The 19,368-nt window shown below is 41.2% G+C and overlaps 2 protein-coding genes across 4 annotated transcripts in view; one reads left to right on the top strand and one right to left on the bottom strand.

Annotated features, from left to right (window-relative positions):
- The first annotated feature begins 916 nt into the window (after nucleotides 1–916).
- Nucleotides 917–13,924, top strand: LOC130172182 (phospholipase A and acyltransferase 4-like). Its single transcript, XM_056380669.1, has 4 exons — nucleotides 917–12,167; nucleotides 12,699–12,822; nucleotides 13,005–13,306; nucleotides 13,747–13,924. Exons 1-4 carry the CDS (start codon nucleotides 12,114–12,116, stop codon nucleotides 13,834–13,836), a joined length of 570 nt encoding a protein of 189 aa, XP_056236644.1. The 5' UTR covers nucleotides 917–12,113; the 3' UTR covers nucleotides 13,837–13,924.
- A 139-nt stretch (nucleotides 13,925–14,063) lies between these two features.
- Nucleotides 14,064–19,368, bottom strand: part of alg2 (ALG2 alpha-1,3/1,6-mannosyltransferase) — a 61,732-nt gene continuing 56,427 nt past the window's right edge. Inside the window, exons 1-5 of one of the 3 annotated variants that reach the window (XM_056380664.1) lie at nucleotides 19,144–19,301; nucleotides 18,172–18,343; nucleotides 17,906–18,043; nucleotides 17,122–17,289; nucleotides 14,064–15,583 (exon numbers count right to left, since the gene is read on the bottom strand). In XM_056380664.1, coding sequence (XP_056236639.1) covers nucleotides 14,843–15,583; nucleotides 17,122–17,289; nucleotides 17,906–18,043; nucleotides 18,172–18,342 — 1,218 coding nt within the window. In that variant the 5' untranslated portion in view covers nucleotide 18,343; nucleotides 19,144–19,301 and the 3' untranslated portion in view covers nucleotides 14,064–14,842. Of the gene's footprint in view, nucleotides 15,584–17,121; nucleotides 17,290–17,905; nucleotides 18,044–18,171; nucleotides 18,344–19,143; nucleotides 19,302–19,368 lie in introns of those variants that run through there. The other 2 variants (XM_056380666.1, XM_056380665.1) reach the window with 2 other exon arrangements.

Below are 19,368 nucleotides of genomic sequence, written 5' to 3'. Positions count from 1 at the left end.
ATAATAGATCACTTGAATACATATTTTTTGTCAGTTATCTGTTTAATCAACATTTTCTGTCAACTTTATTTTCAAAAAACAAGGATTTAAAATGCTTTGCCAGGAAAAATATGCTAAATATGGATGAGACCATTGTGTCCTCAGTTATAGCCTCTGCCCTGCTTATTGCACCATTATGCTTAACCTATCCCTAAACTGCTCTCCAATGTGTATTTTTATGCAAGTCCAGATCTGGATGATATTTTAAAAATGTATAAAGGATTGTGCAGTCTTCTGAGTGCATTATTTATTTAATATTGTGCAGCTCAGCTTTAATTTGTGAATTTGTGTCACAGTGTCCCCATGAGTCTTATCCCAGCTGCTTTAGGAACACTGCAGTGGTGTACCTGCAGCCCTGCTGAATTTCTAAATTCATACACAGCACACGGGTAGACATGACTGTATACATAATTTGAATCTGCGAAGATGCATTGTTTCAAATTGACAAAGGGGTAACTCTTCTCATATATATCATCTGACCATCCTTGCTTGCACCCATCGATTTTCCTCCATCCTGTCTGTCTCTGTGGTTGCACACAATCCTGCCACTTGATGGTGATATAAATCCACAGTTTTAATTTCATTTTCAGGTCTGCTTGGGAAGACTGCTCTTGGAGTACCATCTAACTGTTCCACTTTCACTTTTATTTTATCACAACCAAGAAAAGACCCACACTTTCTAACTGACACAGCGCCGTATCTTACATTGTCTCTGGTTGACTGATGGTCTTATCATGGTTTTTGTTTTACTTCTGGGTTTTACCGACACATTTGTAAGGATTGCAGTCACCTCAGCAGGCTTGTGTCTTATTAGAATAGCAGCTGATTAAATCCTGGTAAATCATGAAACTTCATCTGTAGCCGTTGGATAATTTATCACTGTACCCTTGCTAAAATAGACATCACAGACTTGTAAATGCCTTTGACTCATTAACACACACAAGGGTTACGGTTTATATTTTCAGTACTTTAATATTTCATGAGTCAGTCCATTTAGTCTACACTCTCCATTAACTGTTAAAGTTTAACACTACTTGCAAGCTGGACAGAGCATCACAGGGAAATTTAAATTTGCATCAAAATCTTAAAGAAATCACAATGATGGTCGTGACACCCAGATCCTTTGAAATAAATGTAATACGTAATATTAAATTGGTGTTGTAATACATTTTGCAGACAACATATTTAATGTAGACATTATATCACACTCATACATTTACACAATAGTGCAAATTTTGGTTAATTAATAAATATAAAAATTATAAACTGTATATTAAAAAAAAAAACCTAAAACAAAAAAAAACGATATAGTATAACAAGTTACGTTAATTGTTTACTTTTCAGTATTTGGCCAAAAAGTTACCGTGTCAGAAATCCAAGGAGTTTCATAGAAAGAAAGAAAATTTTGCTGTTAACACTGTGTCCTGTAGGTGATGCTGGTGTTTCACTGTGTGTAAGAGACTGAAAGTGTACAATGACCGCCGGAGAGTGACTGACATCAATCCCACAAACACACTCAAATATACAGGCTAGCAATGTAAATGGTTTAAAAAAAAAAAAAAAAAACCCAAAGACTGATGAACATCTGCACAAAGACTGAAATAATACAATGATTACACTCATATGTTTATAAACCTTTAAAAAAAAAAGGAGACCACCTTTGCACTCTGAGTTTTCATGCCTGTTCCAGCATGTTTGTGAATATGCTTCAATGTGTGCGTCTGTGCTTCTAAGCTTATGCTGGACTGTGACCAGGTCTGAAGAACATCCACTCATGCATGTAAAACATGTGTTTTTTGTATCATGCCTGTGCACATACGTGTGTGTACATACGAGAGTGTGTGACCTTTAACCTCTCCTCTCTTCATACCATCTCTTTCTGCAGACACAAATGAACCTGATCAATCGCTCCTCTTATTCTCAATCCGCCCAATTATCCCTCGTTTATCCTCCTATTATTTCCACTTCTACTCCAAACCTCTCTCTCTCTCTCTCCCTCTCCTTCCCAATTACCATTCCATGTAGGGAGCAATGCTTGCTGGGTAATGAGGGACTCTGGGCGTACCAATCTTATCTTAATAGCCTTAAAGGGCCACTCATTAACACAAACACTCACTCTGTCTTTCGTGCTTGCGCGCACGCACATACACACACACACACACACACACACACACACACACACACACATCTGTCCACGCACATCATGACATAGAGAGAGATGGAGTGACAGAAAGAGGGAATGAGCGAGGAACTTGATGGAAGCAGTAGGAGAGAGAGAGGGAGAGAATGAGACAGGAGAGAGGAAGGGGATGGTGGGAGAGAAGCAATGAGGAGAGGGTGAGGCACGCCGGGGGAAGAGGAGGAATGAGGGGGGAGTCTGGTAAATGTCAGCGGTGTGTCTCCTGGGCCTGAGAGACGAGTTAGTGACAGGAGAACAATGGCCGCTGGATCCATTCAGAAACACAGCTGCTATGAGTGCATGCCTGGATCTGTCGTCTGTTTAGCCATCAACCAGCACTTGTAAAGGCAGAACTAAACACATACACACACACTGATACAAAAATGCATTCCTGGTACACATCCAGCCACACACAATTGTGCATCCGGACACACAAGGTAAGCCCTGGATGTTATAGGGGATCAGTCGCGATGTGGATGGCTTAGTCAGGGCTGTCAGTCAGTAACAGCCCCTGCAGACTCATGTAAACTGGCCAGTTGAACATAAGTCCTGCATACTCATATCTTCTCTGCCACTGCTTCTTTTCTTCCCTCTGTCACCAAAGGATAAAGCGGGCAATAGTCTATATTTTCATTACTGTCAACAAAACTGTGAGGGGGACCAAAAACAACAAGGAATTCATCTGACTAGTAAGTCACGAGGCCCGATATGGTTCATTCCTTCCTTTGTCCAAAAACTATTAAAAATGCATAAATTACATGTTTAAGGGTGATACATTCAGGACAGAAAAGTCAGACAGTACACTGAGACAGTCTAACATATTGTTGGCTTCAATCTTTTCATGGGATTTGTTGACTAAGAGAAATATTGAACAACTCTAGCCTAACCTTTTAATCCAGGTAACTGCCTCCTCTTTACATGTATATCTATGTATAAAATGTTTAACCTCTCCTCATTCCTTCTGTTGTATCTAGTTGCTCATGTCTAACACTGTATTTGCAGCAGAATTGCAGAGGGTTTCATTTTATTCCCTCACAGAGCTGCAGAAGTAAACCTGTGTTTTGTTTTGGTTTTTTTTTATTTTTTATTTTGGCACCTGAACTCTGTGTTGGATACCTCCCACTTCATTCTCTCCTGGACAGTAGCTAGATCACTTATCGACTCAACCAGGCTTATAACGCCAAGCTATTACCTCTGTCTCTAACTCTCTCACACACACAAACAGTCATAAAGCAGGTCTGTGATCTAGCTGCGGGCCTCCGCACCCCCAGGGCTTCATTTAGGAGTTGTCAGAAATCACTTTACTCACAGAAGACAGTAAGCACTATTGGCATATTCTTCTGTCTGCAGAGCAAATGCAACCCTACCCGACCCCTCCCAACTTTACACTCACCAAGACACTAAAAGAGACACATCTCTATCAGTGTATGCTTATTGCTCTCATTGGGTAATTCTCTGTGACAGTGGGATATGAACAAAAGTATGTCTGTCTTTGTCTTATTTGCATAGCGCGTTTGATTTGGGCAGTTTGTCTGTTGGGGTCTCTGTGTGTACCAAAGGCTGAAAGGTTCCATTGTGCTGATGAAGTGTTTGCTTTAGAGATAAGGAGGCACAGATGAGACATCGATCAGCACTCATTAAACACCTTCAACTGTGGTGACCCACACTAGCACACAAACACAAACACAGAGCCTCACATTCACATGCACACACTCACCTACATGCACAGGTACAAGATGACAAACAGAAAAATGTATTGAAGCTCTGAATGTATTTGATCTCATTCTAGCCTCGCATACATCGGTCACCTGCCATGTGAGTGGCTCTCAAAGCTTGTATTGACAGCTGACTTAAAATGCTTGTTGTCAGTAGACTTATCCATTAAGCTGTGACACTGCTCTCTCTCCATATAGACACGCCGACTGGCCAGGGCCTTAAGCAGTGATTATGGTGTTGGGCAGTGGGAGCTGGGGGCTGTACTGTCATTAGTCTGGTTAATCAGAGCCTTGCTCCAGGTTAAGCTCCGCAGCCTCAAGAGACAGGCTGATGAGCTGAGAGCCGTGCCCAGCCTACAGTTCTCGGGTCTGGGCTCCAGCGGCTCCCCTGGCCCCTGCCTGCTCCAGCCAGTAATCTATAACTCTCCCCTGGAGCACAGCGCGGAGGCTCAGCCTCCTGGACAACACTGACACATGATGCATGGTAATGAGACACACACAGAATGACACACTGTCACACACACCTGTTCGCACATACCCACACTTCCCACTGATGCAGTGTTAGCAATCATCACTGAGTTTTTGCGAGTTTGCTCTGCTCTTCTTCCAAGAGCGGTGTATTATGCTCAATAGCACTCCAAAAACAAGCGAGTCCCTCTGAGTCGTACCAGTTAGCTGTGACCTTGACTTAATGACCAATGTGATTCGACATCTAAATGCTTAACTACCCCTGTCTGTGGAGCACAGTAACAACCAGCTCAGCAGAATGAGTGTATAATGACCACAGGGACTGTTGGGTTTTCAAACAAGAACTACCCAGACACACACACTCATACACAAACAAATTCCCACGAGGGCACAAGGGGCCTCAGCTCCGCAGGGACCCTCCAGAGAGGTGTATCTGATCCAGGCCTGCCATTGGCCAGCCTCCTCTAACCCAGCGTCCCCTGTGAGCTCATTAGCCCCAATCATAACCACTTCCCTATGTCTACTTTACACGCTCCATCCATTGCCATCCTGCCACACACAAATTACACCCTCCATCAGGATTGGATGGATAGCGTGTGTCTGTGACTGTAGGAATACATGTGTGTTTAAAGGACAAGGAAGGTCGGAGAGCCCCGTGAGCCCCCAACATTTCCCAGTGGACTTTGCAGACCCTACTAGAGCAGAGAGGAGTGGGCGGGAGGAGACAGGAGAGGAGACAACTGGAGGTGAGAAGTAGGCAGAAGGAGGTTAAGAAGTGTGTTTTCAGGTGATGAAGTGGGTGACCAGGTTTCAGTTCAGGGCCCCTACACTGCTCTTTTGTGCTGTGTGACCCAGATGGGCGGCAAGGGAGAAAAATAGGAAGGAGGGGGAGGCTGAGAGAAATAAAGAAAAAGGCTTTTCATATAACAAATTAGAGTAGGCTGCAGACACAGGAAGGACCCCAGAGAACCACAGAATGGGATGAGACAACAAAGAGCCCCATCATCAATTTAGTGAATAGATCTGTCTATCTATCCCTTTTATCTCCCTCCGCTCTTTTTTTTTCCACCATCTCTTCCTCTCTTAATCAGCCTCTCATTGTGCCATTAGCTGAACCTGTAGTCTTAATCAGAGGCTTGGCAACAGACATCATAGCTATCCATTGCCCTTCTCACACACCTCCACACACGCGCACAAACACTAAATAAACACATTTTAATGCGACACCAATCATGTCATCTCCTCAATGAGCCCGTCCTCCCCTCCCTCTTGTAGCCCACAACCCAAACATAACACATGGGACGCCCATCTCTCCCATCCATCAGTCAGGCAACACACTGCTGGTCTAAAAGTGTGTGTGTATGTGTGTGTGTGTGTGTGAGTGTGTGTGTGTGTGTGTGTGTCCTGAGGGAAAGGAGAATGATTTTAACTCAGTAACCTGAATCACCTCCTATCCCAAATCTTTGCATGAATACTGTATACACACTCACACACACACACTCTCTTTCTCTCTCTCTCTCTCTCTTATGCATGTCAGTGAGTGTGTATTGATAATGGCCATTAGCATATTTATGATCATTGCCAGCCTCTTATTGTTTGCTTGCTCCATTAATCTTCATCTGCTGCCTGCCGACTGACAGCTCAATCTAACAGGCCATCACTGGGCACTGGGCACACACACACACACACACACACGCACACACACTAAGAATGCATGGTTGTACATAAAGCATACTTGTATCAACAATCGAGGGGGGCATTGTCTCACACATGCAGACACACATTCAGGAAGACAGCGTGATTGACATTCACCCCTGTGAGTGTAATCACCGGAGGTTATCCTCCCCAGCTGTGTGAGAATCTGCTTCAGCTCCTCCTGCTCAGCGCTGCGGTGTCATACCCGCAAGCGAGTGTGAGTTCCTTCTGGGCCATAGGTGGGCTGTGGTTCCCCTTGATCAGGGTGTACCAAGCCAGCCTCCCTCTTTACATCTGCCTGCACACACCCGCTCCACAAATGCACCACTGTGTATCTCAACCCTCGCCCCTCATCATTAAAGAAAGCTTTCGGTGTTTTCTCTCAGCCAGTCCCCATCAGCTGTACGCCAAATGTACCCCTCAGGCCAGCGTCTGTAAAGCCACAAACGCTCCCCTTCATCTGTGGGTGAAAAGCGTAAAAATCTGAAAATGCAGCAGGTAAGAGTGCTGAAGAAAACCCAGGGAGCTAAAATGTGGTTTACTTGCGTGTGTGTGTGTGTGTGTGTGTGTGTGTGTGTGTGTGTGTGGGTGCATTAAGATGTGATGACAGCATGTGCATGCGCAAGTGAGCTCTCCTGTAATGTTCGCTCAAATGTTAATGTGTTTGTTTAAAGCCAGTATGACTGACTCACAGCCGATTACTGGGTGAATGAGCGCTGGAAGCGAGCCAAGTTCAATGGGCGGTCTGTTCTCCTGTTGCCTCTTCCTTTCTCTTCCCTCTCCTCACTCCCTCCCCCTCTTCTTCCTCCTCCTGAATCACCCTGCTGCTCCAGGAAGAACAACCAGGGAGCCAGGATATCTGTGTGTGTTTGTGTGTGTTCAGATGTAGGCTTATCTGGGACATAAATTTAACATTGCAGATGAATTCAAGCAGAAATTTCATGATATGATTACCAAATTCACTTCTATGCTAGACCTGATTTATAGCTCACAACTAACATTACTGAATATATTTAAGGTATATTCAGCATCTTGACCTGGGATAGTTTGGGTTATACCAACACAGAAGCTGAGCGATGGACATCTGTGGACAGATTCAGCTGCAAAAAAATGCTTTTTTTTCTGGGAGAAGAGCTCCAGCATTTTGCTGCCAAGTTGAAAGATCCAAGCTTCCTCAGAAAGTGCTCATCTCCGTCTTGTACACTGCGTCAATGTTGGTCCTACTCCAGTCTGCTGTTAAAGTGGACTACCAATAGTGCTTCACAACTTCAGCCTGATTATGATAATGGTCGTGGTTGTAGTTTTCCTCCTTAAGTCGACCATCATCACCTTGGTCTTGTCCACATATAGGAGCAGATGATTCCTGCTGCAGCACACCACAAAGTTATTTACCAGTTACCTGACTCCAACTCCTGGCCATCTCTAAAATTGCCCCCCCACCACAGAATCATCAGAGGACCTCTGATTGAGAGTTACACTGGAGGTGAACAGAGTGAGCAGAAATGGAGACAGGACACTCCCCTGTGGCACTCCTGTGTTACTAACCACCACATCAGACAGGGAGGTCCTTGGCCGAACAAACTGGGGCCTATCTGGCAGATAGTGAGAGATCCAGGAGACAGTAGACCTGCTGACATCCATCCTGAGCAGCTTCGCGCAAGACAGAACTGGTTGGCTGGCATTTAAAGCACTGGAAAAATTGAAAAATATGATTCTCACAGTGCGGCCACCCGGTACAACCCAGGTAAGAGCAAACACGCTGAAGCACGTAGATATCAACATCAACATCGTCCGCCCCCTCATTAGGCTTGTAGGGTCCAGAGAAGATTTGATCTGCGGTCCGAGGTGAGCCAGAACGAGTCTCTCCAGTACCTTAATGACATGTAACTTTAGGGCAACTGGTCTGAAATCATTGGGGCCAGATGGGGTGGCCTTTTTGGGTACTGGCATCAAGGAGGATTTCTTCCATAGCTCCGGTATCGTTCTCAGGAGTGAAGATGTGTCCTTCTAGGCTGCCACCCTGCTGACGGTCTTTGATGTTGAAGCCTGCCCATCATCACGTCCTTGATGTTGTTCTGCTGGAGTTTATCCTCCAGCTTCTGTCCTTAATAACACGCGCTACGTGAAGAAGTAGTTTGTTTAGTATGTCTGTGGTGTGGTTTAAACACGCATGCCACAGAAGAGATTATCTTCATTACAAAACAACAGGGGAGGGTTTGAGGTACCAACTGTGGAGTGGATTTATAATGCTACAAGCTCGTTTTAAGCTATGAAATTGTACAAACATTCCTGCTTTGTGTTTTCTGGTATTAATGCTAATACACCCAGATGTTTTTCTGTTGTAAATGAGAACAGCAGTAAAGGATCCGAAGTTGGGAAGAATCAAATAATATTCACAACACCAGTGTGTGTGTGTGTAGTCTCAGTCTAAACAATAAACGTCGGAGGCACATCCCTGATTTGTGGAAACTTTGGTGACTATTTAATCTTATCAATGAGTTAAATATTCTATTATGAGAACAGAGTGTAACCCACTTTTGTTTTTTCTTCCTGTTATCTTGTGTTGTTTCTTATCTTCTTATATGGACCGCCTCAATACTGATGGACATTTCCTCATAACTTTTCATCTGAAACAAGACTGCTAACATTTTTATTGATAAACCTAGCGTGAATTAAGTGATGTCTGATGCATGAAATCTATGGACTCATTTATCTTTAAGCTGTAAGATGGTTTAAACCAGAAAACACAGGGTAGAACAAGTCGTAATGCTTCTCTTTCCTGCACCATAAAGCTATTTTTATAGAGGCTATCTATAATATTCCACTATCAGAGATTATAGAAGTTTTATTGTGATCTCCCACAGAGAGATGAGTTTTATGTAGCTTTAGTAAATCATTCCTTTCCTCTGTGAAACCAGCTCCAATGACTGTTTGCCAGTGTGAGTAGAAGAGTTGTGCAGTGTTAACATTTATGAGGTGTAAGCTAATATATTTGAATAGTTTATGGAAGTAGTAAAGTGTGAAATACATAATTTGCTAACATGTACCATGTAAAACAGCTCTTAAAGATGAGCTGTGAATACAAATGCTGATTTCCTATTGTTTAAGCATATTCTATCATTCATGACCAGAAAGGCTCTTTCTCCCCTCTGTACGCCCGCTCACAGTAAAACCCCTCCTGTCATCTGTACAGAATGTGACAACATTTGGAGCGAGAGGGATGGTCAGATATATGCGTATTTATGTCTCTATACATCAGAGAAAGCTGAAGATTGTAATCTTAAAGCTTTGGTTTTGAAACGTTTTTGAAGCTGCCATATATCGAGTCTATAACTGCACAGCTCACTTACATCACGTATCTAGTGTACAGAATTATAAATACATTATATATCATACAACTGCACTAACACAAACTCATCTGAAGGTCCATATTTTCACAAATATTCCATGTTTTTTCTAAATCTTTATATTTAGTTCAGTGATTTTCTTCCCTAATTCATTCATTAATTCTGATGATTTTTATAGGCCTATTTTGTATTCATTGTGATGGATATATTTCATTTGTAAAGTCACATGACTAATTCATGACAAATTGTCAGTAACCTCTTGGTATATTAGAGCATTTAATATATCATTTATTATAATGTTTATTATTAATTAGTCTTATTCTCGCTCTGCAGCGTCTGGCACTAAATGTAACTGAAAAATGTTCAATGTTCAAAATGAGAGAAAGGATTTTGTCCCCATTTGGTTTGTATCAGTTTTGCTAAAATGTTACAAGAATCTCAGCAATAATTTAAGAAAATACACAAACATTTTGCTATAATGACTTCTATCAATCTTAGCTCTTCATTACCAAGTTCATTTCATGTTAACCTGCATAACAAACAGTGTATAGTGCGCACTAAAAACCATCCAGTTCTTGCACTGCAGTTACATTTCATGTATATTTCTGTGTTTTCAAGGCAATGAGTCCATGACCCGGTTACTGGTACAGGAAGAAGAGTTCAGATTGATGTATTAACACGAACTGTGTTTCTCTCATCATCAGCTTCATTTAGCTCATGATTAACTCCCAATCACGAGGCATGATTAAAAGTCGGAGTAAAAATATTCCATACATATTTAATATTCCACTAACAAGGAAACCAGCTCCCAAACTGCCAACAAAATAGATATACACCCATAACACACACACACTCCCACATACATCTCTCCTTTCCTTGCCTGAAAACACACACCTAAACATTTTGCGGCTATCTCCCCCACACCCCGGTGCTGGCTAGGTGGAATTAGAAAACCAACCCCGCGGTCTCATTAATTAATTAAACACCATGTGCCAGTGGCACCTGGGTACCGGTTATCACTGCCACTCAGACACACCGTGATCTCAATAACCACCCCACCACAGGGCACTGAGAGAGCAGGGAGGTGGGGGTGGAGAGGACAGAAGGGACATCGATTTTTCTTTCACAACTTTGAGGTAAAGACAAGAAGAGAGAAAAGGGAGACTTCAGACATCATCTTTCTGTGTAGGTAGCAAAGTGGGACACATTCACTCTGAACTAATACAGAGGAGCCTGGTGAGTGTTTACTGCTGTGTGTTTTTGTGTGTGTGTCTTTGTCGCCCTTACAGGCTCCACGGGACCCTTTTATCATCTGGCCTAGAAGGGGCCCTAAATCACTGCAGGACCGCCCTCCTCATCATCTCCTCTTAATACTTTTGCATGTGGAAACACTGCAGAAACACACACACACACACACACAAACATATATACACATCTGCTTTTATTCTTGCTCTATTAGCATTTTGCATTCTTAAAGCCGTCTATAAATAAGTAGTGTGGTTCATATTCTTAATTTTTTCCCAATTTTTACTCAAAACATATTCACTGTATATTGTGTGCTGTGGAGACAACACGTTTTGACTAGTGTAATTTAATAATTTACCCAACATAAAGGCTGTCGAAAGCCAAAAACCAAAAGCTCAGGTATTTGCCATGTAATCTATAATTACTTTATAAAAAAATAAGTTAAATATGAAAATCACACATAGGCTCATTAGTTTAAAACAAGGACAATATGGATTTCCTATGGTCATGAAAAAAGCACTGCATCTGGCACATTTCCTCTATCCACAGAGCTAAGTCACTAATGCTACACTCGCATATTGTCTTCAATTATGTTTTATGCACTACTACCAACTTTTACCATGTTTCATGTCTTATATTGTACATAAAACATATATAGGTGCTCACAAGGCAAATTTCTAAAAACTACCCTAAAATGTCAATAAGTATCTCATAATGAATCTTATTTATTTACGGGGTAGATTAGCAACAATTAATCTGTGTCTGCTATTGAATGGCCAAACAGTGACCGATCAAACAACCAACAACAAAACAAATCACAGTCACAGTTTTAAGTATAGAGCTGGGATTTTCAACCTAGACCGAATATTAAATAAAAACTTTTTTTTTTTTATTCTATTTTCACACATAAGAAAATATGAAGCTCACATACATAAATTGACATATCTCTGTGATATTCCAAACCTGATTATCTATTTTAAATGAAACCAAGGCCATCGACACTAATTGGACCTATAGGGACAAATAATTTGCAGTTTTGAAAAACAAGCTGTATTACTGCTGGTTTCTTTGCGTTTCAGCTTTTGAAATTGACTCAGATTATTCAGAAATGTCTGAATCAATATGAGATGTGGGAATTGAAAACTAAGTGCAGGTGAGCCACACATTTTAAACAAACTGAGACAAATGACAGAAACAAATATTTCTGAATATGAAATATGATTGAGGCTCATAGTGTCTGACAGCATATTACAGCATATATTAGATTAATAGGTAACATATTAGGTTGCCTATCATCCTGAAACAGTTACAGTCAAGGCTATCTGTGACTGCACTTGTGACGGCATTTTACACAACCTGATTACGGCGTCTTAATATTTCAAAAACACACTTTAGTCTGTCTGTTGACTCCAGCTCACAGCAACAATGGATCTTTTGGGAAACTGGAACAGCATTTTTCCCCAAATGACACGACAACAGGTGAGCATTAATCAATATATCCAGATACTTTTTATCTTCATACAGCAGTACCTCCCTATAGTCCTAACAAGGCATGTGCTTGTTTATGCTTGCCGGCCATGTTTTCCTGTATAAGACGTGATATAAACAGGAACACTTCATTATAAAATAATTTCAGATACAAGCACTTAAAAAACTATTATAGTTCTAATTTTTCGTGTAATTATTCTCAACATTAAGACCTCCTCTACATACAGTACGAATACAGTTTTATTACATAGCCTACTGAGTCATTCCTTAGTGCTAAGCTCCAGATTGTTTGCTGAATATTGTCTCACTCATTCTCTTCTCTTGTAACGTCCTTTAATGTTACAGGTAGCTATTAAAATCAGACACATTATTCAATTTCACGTCCTTCCTCTTTTTTTTCCCAGATTTCCATCATAAATATAAAGTTTTTCTCGTTTGAATTCAATGAGTAAAGCAAGCAGAAAGAAAAAAAGGCATGTGGAAACAGTAAACTGCTCGAACTTCTAATCTGTTTGTCTTCAGATTGATCAGAGTGTGTCCACAGCAGAGATTGGAGACCTGATTGAGTTTGTGAACCCATTACTGGGATTGTCTCTTTGGGGTGTTTATGTTGGAGAAGGCCATGTTATCCATTTTGGGGTAGGAGGTAAGAAACAGAAATGTGACTTTATTTTAACCAATTAGTTTTTCTCAAGTTAGCTACAAATGTTTTTTTCTGCTATTCACTCTGGCAGAATTTATTTATTTATTTTTCTAAAAATAAAACTTCTCTAAAAACTTAAATACACCAGATTTATTTTCATCGTTTTCACTCTTATCTATCTCTAGATGAAAACATGACACAGAAAGCCTGCCGCAGCTTCATTCAACAAATGGTTCCAAAGTCGAATGGTGATCGTGTTCTGAAGAAGACCAAAGTCTGCAAGCAGTGCATTACGGATATCAAAGTGCCTCCAGCAACTCGAATCAGGGTCAACAACAACAACCACAACCTGGTTCCATCACCACTGGAGATGATGACACATCGCTGTGAGACTTTTCTCCACCAGGAGTTCAAGTACGACCTCATGAACTTCAACAGTGAGCATTTCGCCACGTTTGTTCGACATGGCTACGCAGTGTGCAACCAGGTGAGTTCAGCCATACTTAAGTGACAGTGACTGAGTGATGTGGTATATTAGGTCTATAAGCAGTCAACCTGTAATTTATTGTGGAGATCCAATTGAAAGAATATTAATCTAAACTATATTGCTAACTGATTCATCGTTAAAGTAATTTCTCAAGTAATACCAAAACATTTGATGGTTCCAGGTTCTCAAATGAGAATTTGCTGCTTTTCTATTTTTTTATACATATTTTATTGTATCGATTGTTGCTCAAACAAAACAAGACATTCAGTGGAATCACCTTGTGCTCTAGGATAATATGATGGCCATTTTTCACTGTATTGTTATGTTTTATAGTCTAATTGATTAATCAAGAAAATAATCAGCAGGTGAATCAATTATCAATCAAATAATCATAAGCTGCAGCCTCCAATTTAATGTTCCAATTCTTTACTCTTTTTTAGATTCCCTTTAAGAAAAAGAATGAAGCGCATACAGATACAACTGAAACTCTGCAAATGATAATGCAGCAACGGATGGAGACAGAAACTTGAGATCCTCTGTGGTGCCTCTCATGCACCTCTGTAACACTAACTTAGTTAATGAGGAAAATAAAAAAAAATCCCTCACTGCTACTTTGAGAATGTTTCATTTAACAACTCAAGGCACAATAAAATATGTTCACAGCATTAACAATGTTTCTGTGTCTCTTCACTCACCCACAAAGTCCTTAGCAAACTCTATTAAAGGCCAAAAAAACTTAACAACAAAGCAAAGCCCATAAGAGTCAGGAAACTATTTGTCCTCTTGTTTATTAAGACTTCAGGAATGTCAATAAGAGCATTTCTATACAGTAGGAGGGCTGAGGAGGCCAGTGCGCAGACACAATGACCTTCTGCTATTCTCCTCGCTGATAATGACCCAGACACAGGCACACTGCCCATCAGCCAGACCTCTAATAAAGCAAAACACTCTCTGTCAGCATCTTGTGAAGCTAAGCTCTGGGTGGACAGGAAGTAGCGGAAAGCATCTTGTTTATCGATCTGAGACTGTGTACTGCCTGATGGCACATAGTTGTAACTACATTCTTCTTCTTCAACCCCCAAACACACAAAGACAAAGACTACTGTAGAAAAGCAAGAAAAAAAACATACACAGTGCAAAACATTTCACTCTAACAATCAATCCTTTTGGTACACTCATTTGCTAGGCTCTTGGTTGCCACGCTGCTACACATGCACAATTACACACGAACGCTCGTACACACTTGCAGGGGTGGTATTTTTCCAGAGATAGGGTAGGTAAACTCGTTACTCTTTTCTTAATTAGTATAGAGATTCCATCCTTTTTTTCCTCTCAGCAACCACTGCAAGGGAATGCTGATTAATTGTCCTCTAAGTCCTCATAATACCCCACCACCTACCTGCACATATACACATACATTCTCTGTTAGAAGACATCCACTTCAACTCAGACCCCAGTCTTCAGTTTCACAGTTCAGCAGAGGATCGTTTTTCCACAATTTCACTGGTTTTCTCTTGCCTCTCCTCCAGCTTCACATCACTGGCTCAGCCTGACAATGTACCCATACAGCTGGTCTGAGAAGGCCTGAAGAGAGAACTTATCTTGTACCCTCCTCCTTCCAGCTTGTCCCATGTCCCTGCGGAGCTGTGGCTCCCTGACGAGCCTCTCCATGGCCTTAGAGAAGGCTTCAGCTGTGGGCTCACACAAGAAGCCCGTTTCCTGGTCTGCCACGCTCTCCAGGGGGCCCCCAGAGTTCACAGCGATAACAGGGCAGCAGCAGTACATGGCCTCAACGGGAACTATACCAAAATGCTCTCTGCTCGGGGTGTAGAGCACAGCGGCGCTGCCCCGCAGCAGCGCCACCTTCAGTGAATCAGAAGGGGAGCGCAAGAAAGTGACACAGTCCTCCAAATGGAGCTGCGCTGCCAGCTCTTTCAGTTCAGTGTAATGTTCAACATTCTCAGTAACTCGGTCATCATAGCCCCCCGCCACCACCAAGTGAATGCCTGCTCTCTGGCCTGGAGGAAGGCTGCTCCTCAGGGCTGCCAGAGCCTCCAGAGCCAAGCCCAGATTCTTCTTTCTCTCATATCGGTTCAGAGAGAGAAACAGGCAGGAGGTTTCCTCAGGGAGCAGCCCTTCAAGGCCTTGTGCTTCAGTGGACGGCTGGTCAAAGGTACGCGTGTTGAGGGAGGGATAGAGGACATCTGTCTGGACTCTACTTAGACTATGAAAGGTCTCCCTGAAGATGCCTGCAGTGAACTGGCTGTTTACCAGAATCTAAGAGGAAGTAGAGAGAGATTAGTTCATAAGGATCTCACATATATCACAGGTCCCTATGAGTTGGATAGCAGCCTGAGGTCTTTGATTATCCTAAAGTCTAGACTAAAATTGAAATGTCATTTCATTTCTATCAGGGCCCTGAGCTTTTACAACAGCCGGTCTGTGAAGATCAGGCTGTATCACATTTTAAATAGTCACTTTGGTTTATTCAAGCTGTTTAAGTCAAAATAATATACCTTTTATTTTAATTTATTATATTACAAAACTCAAGTCAGTCAGAAAGAAACATGTTAGCCTGTCAAACGACATCTTGGTGAGATAAAAATAAAATCAACTCTGGCTGTATTTAACAGAGCAGTACTTCAGCAGCATGTAAATGCAATCTAATTTGCTAGTAGGCAAAAACAAATTTCAGTTGACACCTGAATCTATTTGTAATTTGTTAATCACGGATTTGTATAAACTTCAGCAGCAAATTGCATTGGAGGTAGACAAAATTATAACAGTCAAAACAACTCAATCACAAGTTTTTTTTGCATGAAGTCAATCCGTGCCTCTATCCAGTAAAAGTTTTTCTTTTTTATTTTGTATATTTTGGGTGTATATATTGGTATTTTCTTTGTATTGTCTCACCATTGTACAGCAAAAAATACAACTACATCTTTTCATGATTGCAGGGTGTATATAAAAATATATATACATAATCAAGTAGCACTGCTTTTTCTGAGCTGATATTTTCTGCATTTTAATATGCAATATGTCATACATTTACAAACACATCCTTTCCTCAACATACATGCACAAAAAATGTCTTTCATATCACTTGTTACTATAGTTACAATCAGAAATCAGAAATCACTTTACTGCCAACCTGCTGCACAAAATGCATCAGTAAGGCTTCAATGTAATATGCAGCAAATTAATAATATTATGTTAGTTTAATTTTGATATTTTACTGACTGCCTTCAAGACATGCAAAGGTTTAGCCCTTGACTTTCCTCAGACTCAGACTCTGAGGACTCTCTGGCCATTCTCCAATCCAGACAGAATTTACTGTCAGCACCCTTAATACGCACCACCCAAGCAACTCAAGAAATCAAACCCCATGCATATTTTTTAAATAGTTTTAGTCGTATATTTTTAGCTTGCCCTAATTAATGTGTCATTTTTATACTGTATTTATGTTTTTGTGCTTTCCTGCTTGCTTTGCATTCATTACCACGGTTTCAAAAAGATGCTATTTTATATATTTGTTTATTTATTTTTTCATCTGAATGAAATAAAATGACCTGAGTCTTGTCTTGTAACCAGGGCATGCAACAGAAAGTAGCAGTGTGCACAACTCCAAAGTACTCAAGCAATGTATCAGGTGCACGTTGCAATCTAAACAGATAAATAGTCCTCTTGTTCAATAGGGAGTGAAGAAACAAACATGTTTCAGCTATAAGCCATCATCAGTGTCATCAGTGCTGGCATTCCGTTTGTTCCATAACAACCTATTGTATGATACAACCCCACGCTCAGCCGTTACGTACCATATCAGCCATGCCCGTGGTGTATTCCTCCAGCCAGTCAATGGGAGCGCGGTAAAGCTTCTTCAAAGTTGACTTTCTCTGGGTCAGCAGCTGGTCTGGGAAGTGGCAGTAAAACAGAACCTTCTTCCTGTGACGGGACAGACGCAGCACTGGGATACACACCGACACCTAGGGAGGAATGGAAATTGTTTTATCAAAAAATACAAAAATGATCCTGTCCTCATGGCTAATCAGTGACAAATATGGCAGCTTTGATGTGTGATATAGCAATTAGTGTGAGTGTGAAAATGTCACGAGTGATGTGATGTATCATTTCACACATAGGGAGAGGGAATAAAACAAACAAGTAATAGTCTAAAATGGTAACTAAACATTTACATATACAGTATACGACTCCATATATAAAACATACACTATGTTAATGCTCAACAATGCTGGATAGAAATATTGTGACAGCTCTTTGTGACCTTTGCATTACATGTTTTGGCTGATAATCTAATTAATTTAGGTAATGAAGACTCTTCAAGTATCACACTTACAGAAGCCAATCTGTGGTTTTCTCTGTAATTATGTGCTAGAGAGAAGGGTGATACGTGTGTCTATTTGTATGAAAGACGAAACAGTAGAAAATAGGCAAGGGAGTGTATAGTAAAAAGGTGTGACACAAAACAGACTGCTGATAACAATGGAAGCTATTCTCCGAGAAGCAGAGTCAGTTACGAGATACAGAAGGCTCAGAAGAACTCAGATAAGTGATGACGAAACAGACACATAGTCAACTCACCTGATCACAGAAGATGACATCATACTCCACCCCACTGAGGAACACCAGGTAGAGGGCCACATAGATCATCCTCAGGTAGGCACACAGGGCATGTAGGTAGCCAAACACACCAGTAGGAAGCCAGTCACCCACACATACCTATTAGAAAAGTAACAGAAACAATGAAGTTACAGTTATTATAGATTCTGCATTTTACATACACTATTCTTTGTCTTTGTTGTGTATCTTCGAGGGACACTATTATGTAGTACGGTGTGTTAACTTACTACAGGCAGGTCTGGGTCCAGGGTTTCAGAGAAGCAGTGTGTTGGATCATAATGTGCCGTCCAGATCTGAACACTACACCCCTGAGCCTTAAGAGCGACAGCAGCATCGACCACCAGTCGCTCTGCACCACCAATACCCAGGTCTGGATGGAGGAACACCACTCGTGCCATCCTGCACAAAAGAATGAATAAAGTGAAACTGGAGTATATTTTCCAAAAACACAGTGCTAGTTTGCAGAAAAGGTTTTACATACAATAAAATACATGAAACATCACTATATTGTGTAGAATGACTACAATGATAAACTGATGACTATGAGCACAGACAGCCAGAAGAGCAAGTAGTGCAAAGAGTCCAAAGCTCATGTTCACAACAGTTGGCAATTATAGGAGTTAACCTTAACCTGTGAGATACATCAATGAAGGGAATTCATTTTCAGCGGAATTCAAACAATCTTTAACTTGATGTTGTCGAGAACAAATTACTCTTTCCAACAGAAGAAATTCATGAACCTACTCTGATGTCAAGAAAGGAACGTGTAAGAGCTGCATTGTTGGCAAACTTAAAGAATCGATACTTGTGGTTTGTAACTTAATTCAATTTGTAACTTTTAACCTTTAAAGCACTTTATTTCATGACTGTTTAACAGGGAAAAGTACATAGTACTACTGTCTGCCAACCTCTATGGCTGTCACTCGTTCCCAGTGGCCCCATGTATTATAACGAAAACCGCTGGCAGACACTGAATTGCAGGTAAGGACACAAATGAGTCCTTATTTATTTAGCTGTTTACTTAAAAAAGCTAACATAAGTGTCTTTAGCTACAGAGATAAGATTGTGGATACTAACTAGCCTGTCGCTAATGAAATTACAACCCTGTTAGCCAACCCCAAATAGCCAACTTGGTTAACAGTTGTCTTTGTAACTAAACACCACAACTACGTTATAATTTAAACATACTATGTGTTTACCTTTGGATATCTTCACTACCTTGTCTTAGCTTGGAAACCTGGGCTTATGCTCGTCTAGCTTCCCGTAGCAACAAGACCAGCTGCCATGAAACTCTGTCGTGTCGGCGCCATGTTGGCTCAAAATAACCGTCTGGATCAGGCTACTCGGACTTCGCGTTAGAACCACAATGACGCCAGTTTCCCTGACGTAAAGGGGACACGTCTCATTCCAGTTAAAGCGGGTCA

This window comes from Seriola aureovittata, chromosome 7 (genome assembly GCF_021018895.1).
Source record: "Seriola aureovittata isolate HTS-2021-v1 ecotype China chromosome 7, ASM2101889v1, whole genome shotgun sequence".
Taxonomy (NCBI): domain Eukaryota; kingdom Metazoa; phylum Chordata; class Actinopteri; order Carangiformes; family Carangidae; genus Seriola; species Seriola aureovittata.
Note: the sequence above shows the minus strand (reverse complement) of the source record. Positions and strands in the feature narration are given on the sequence as shown.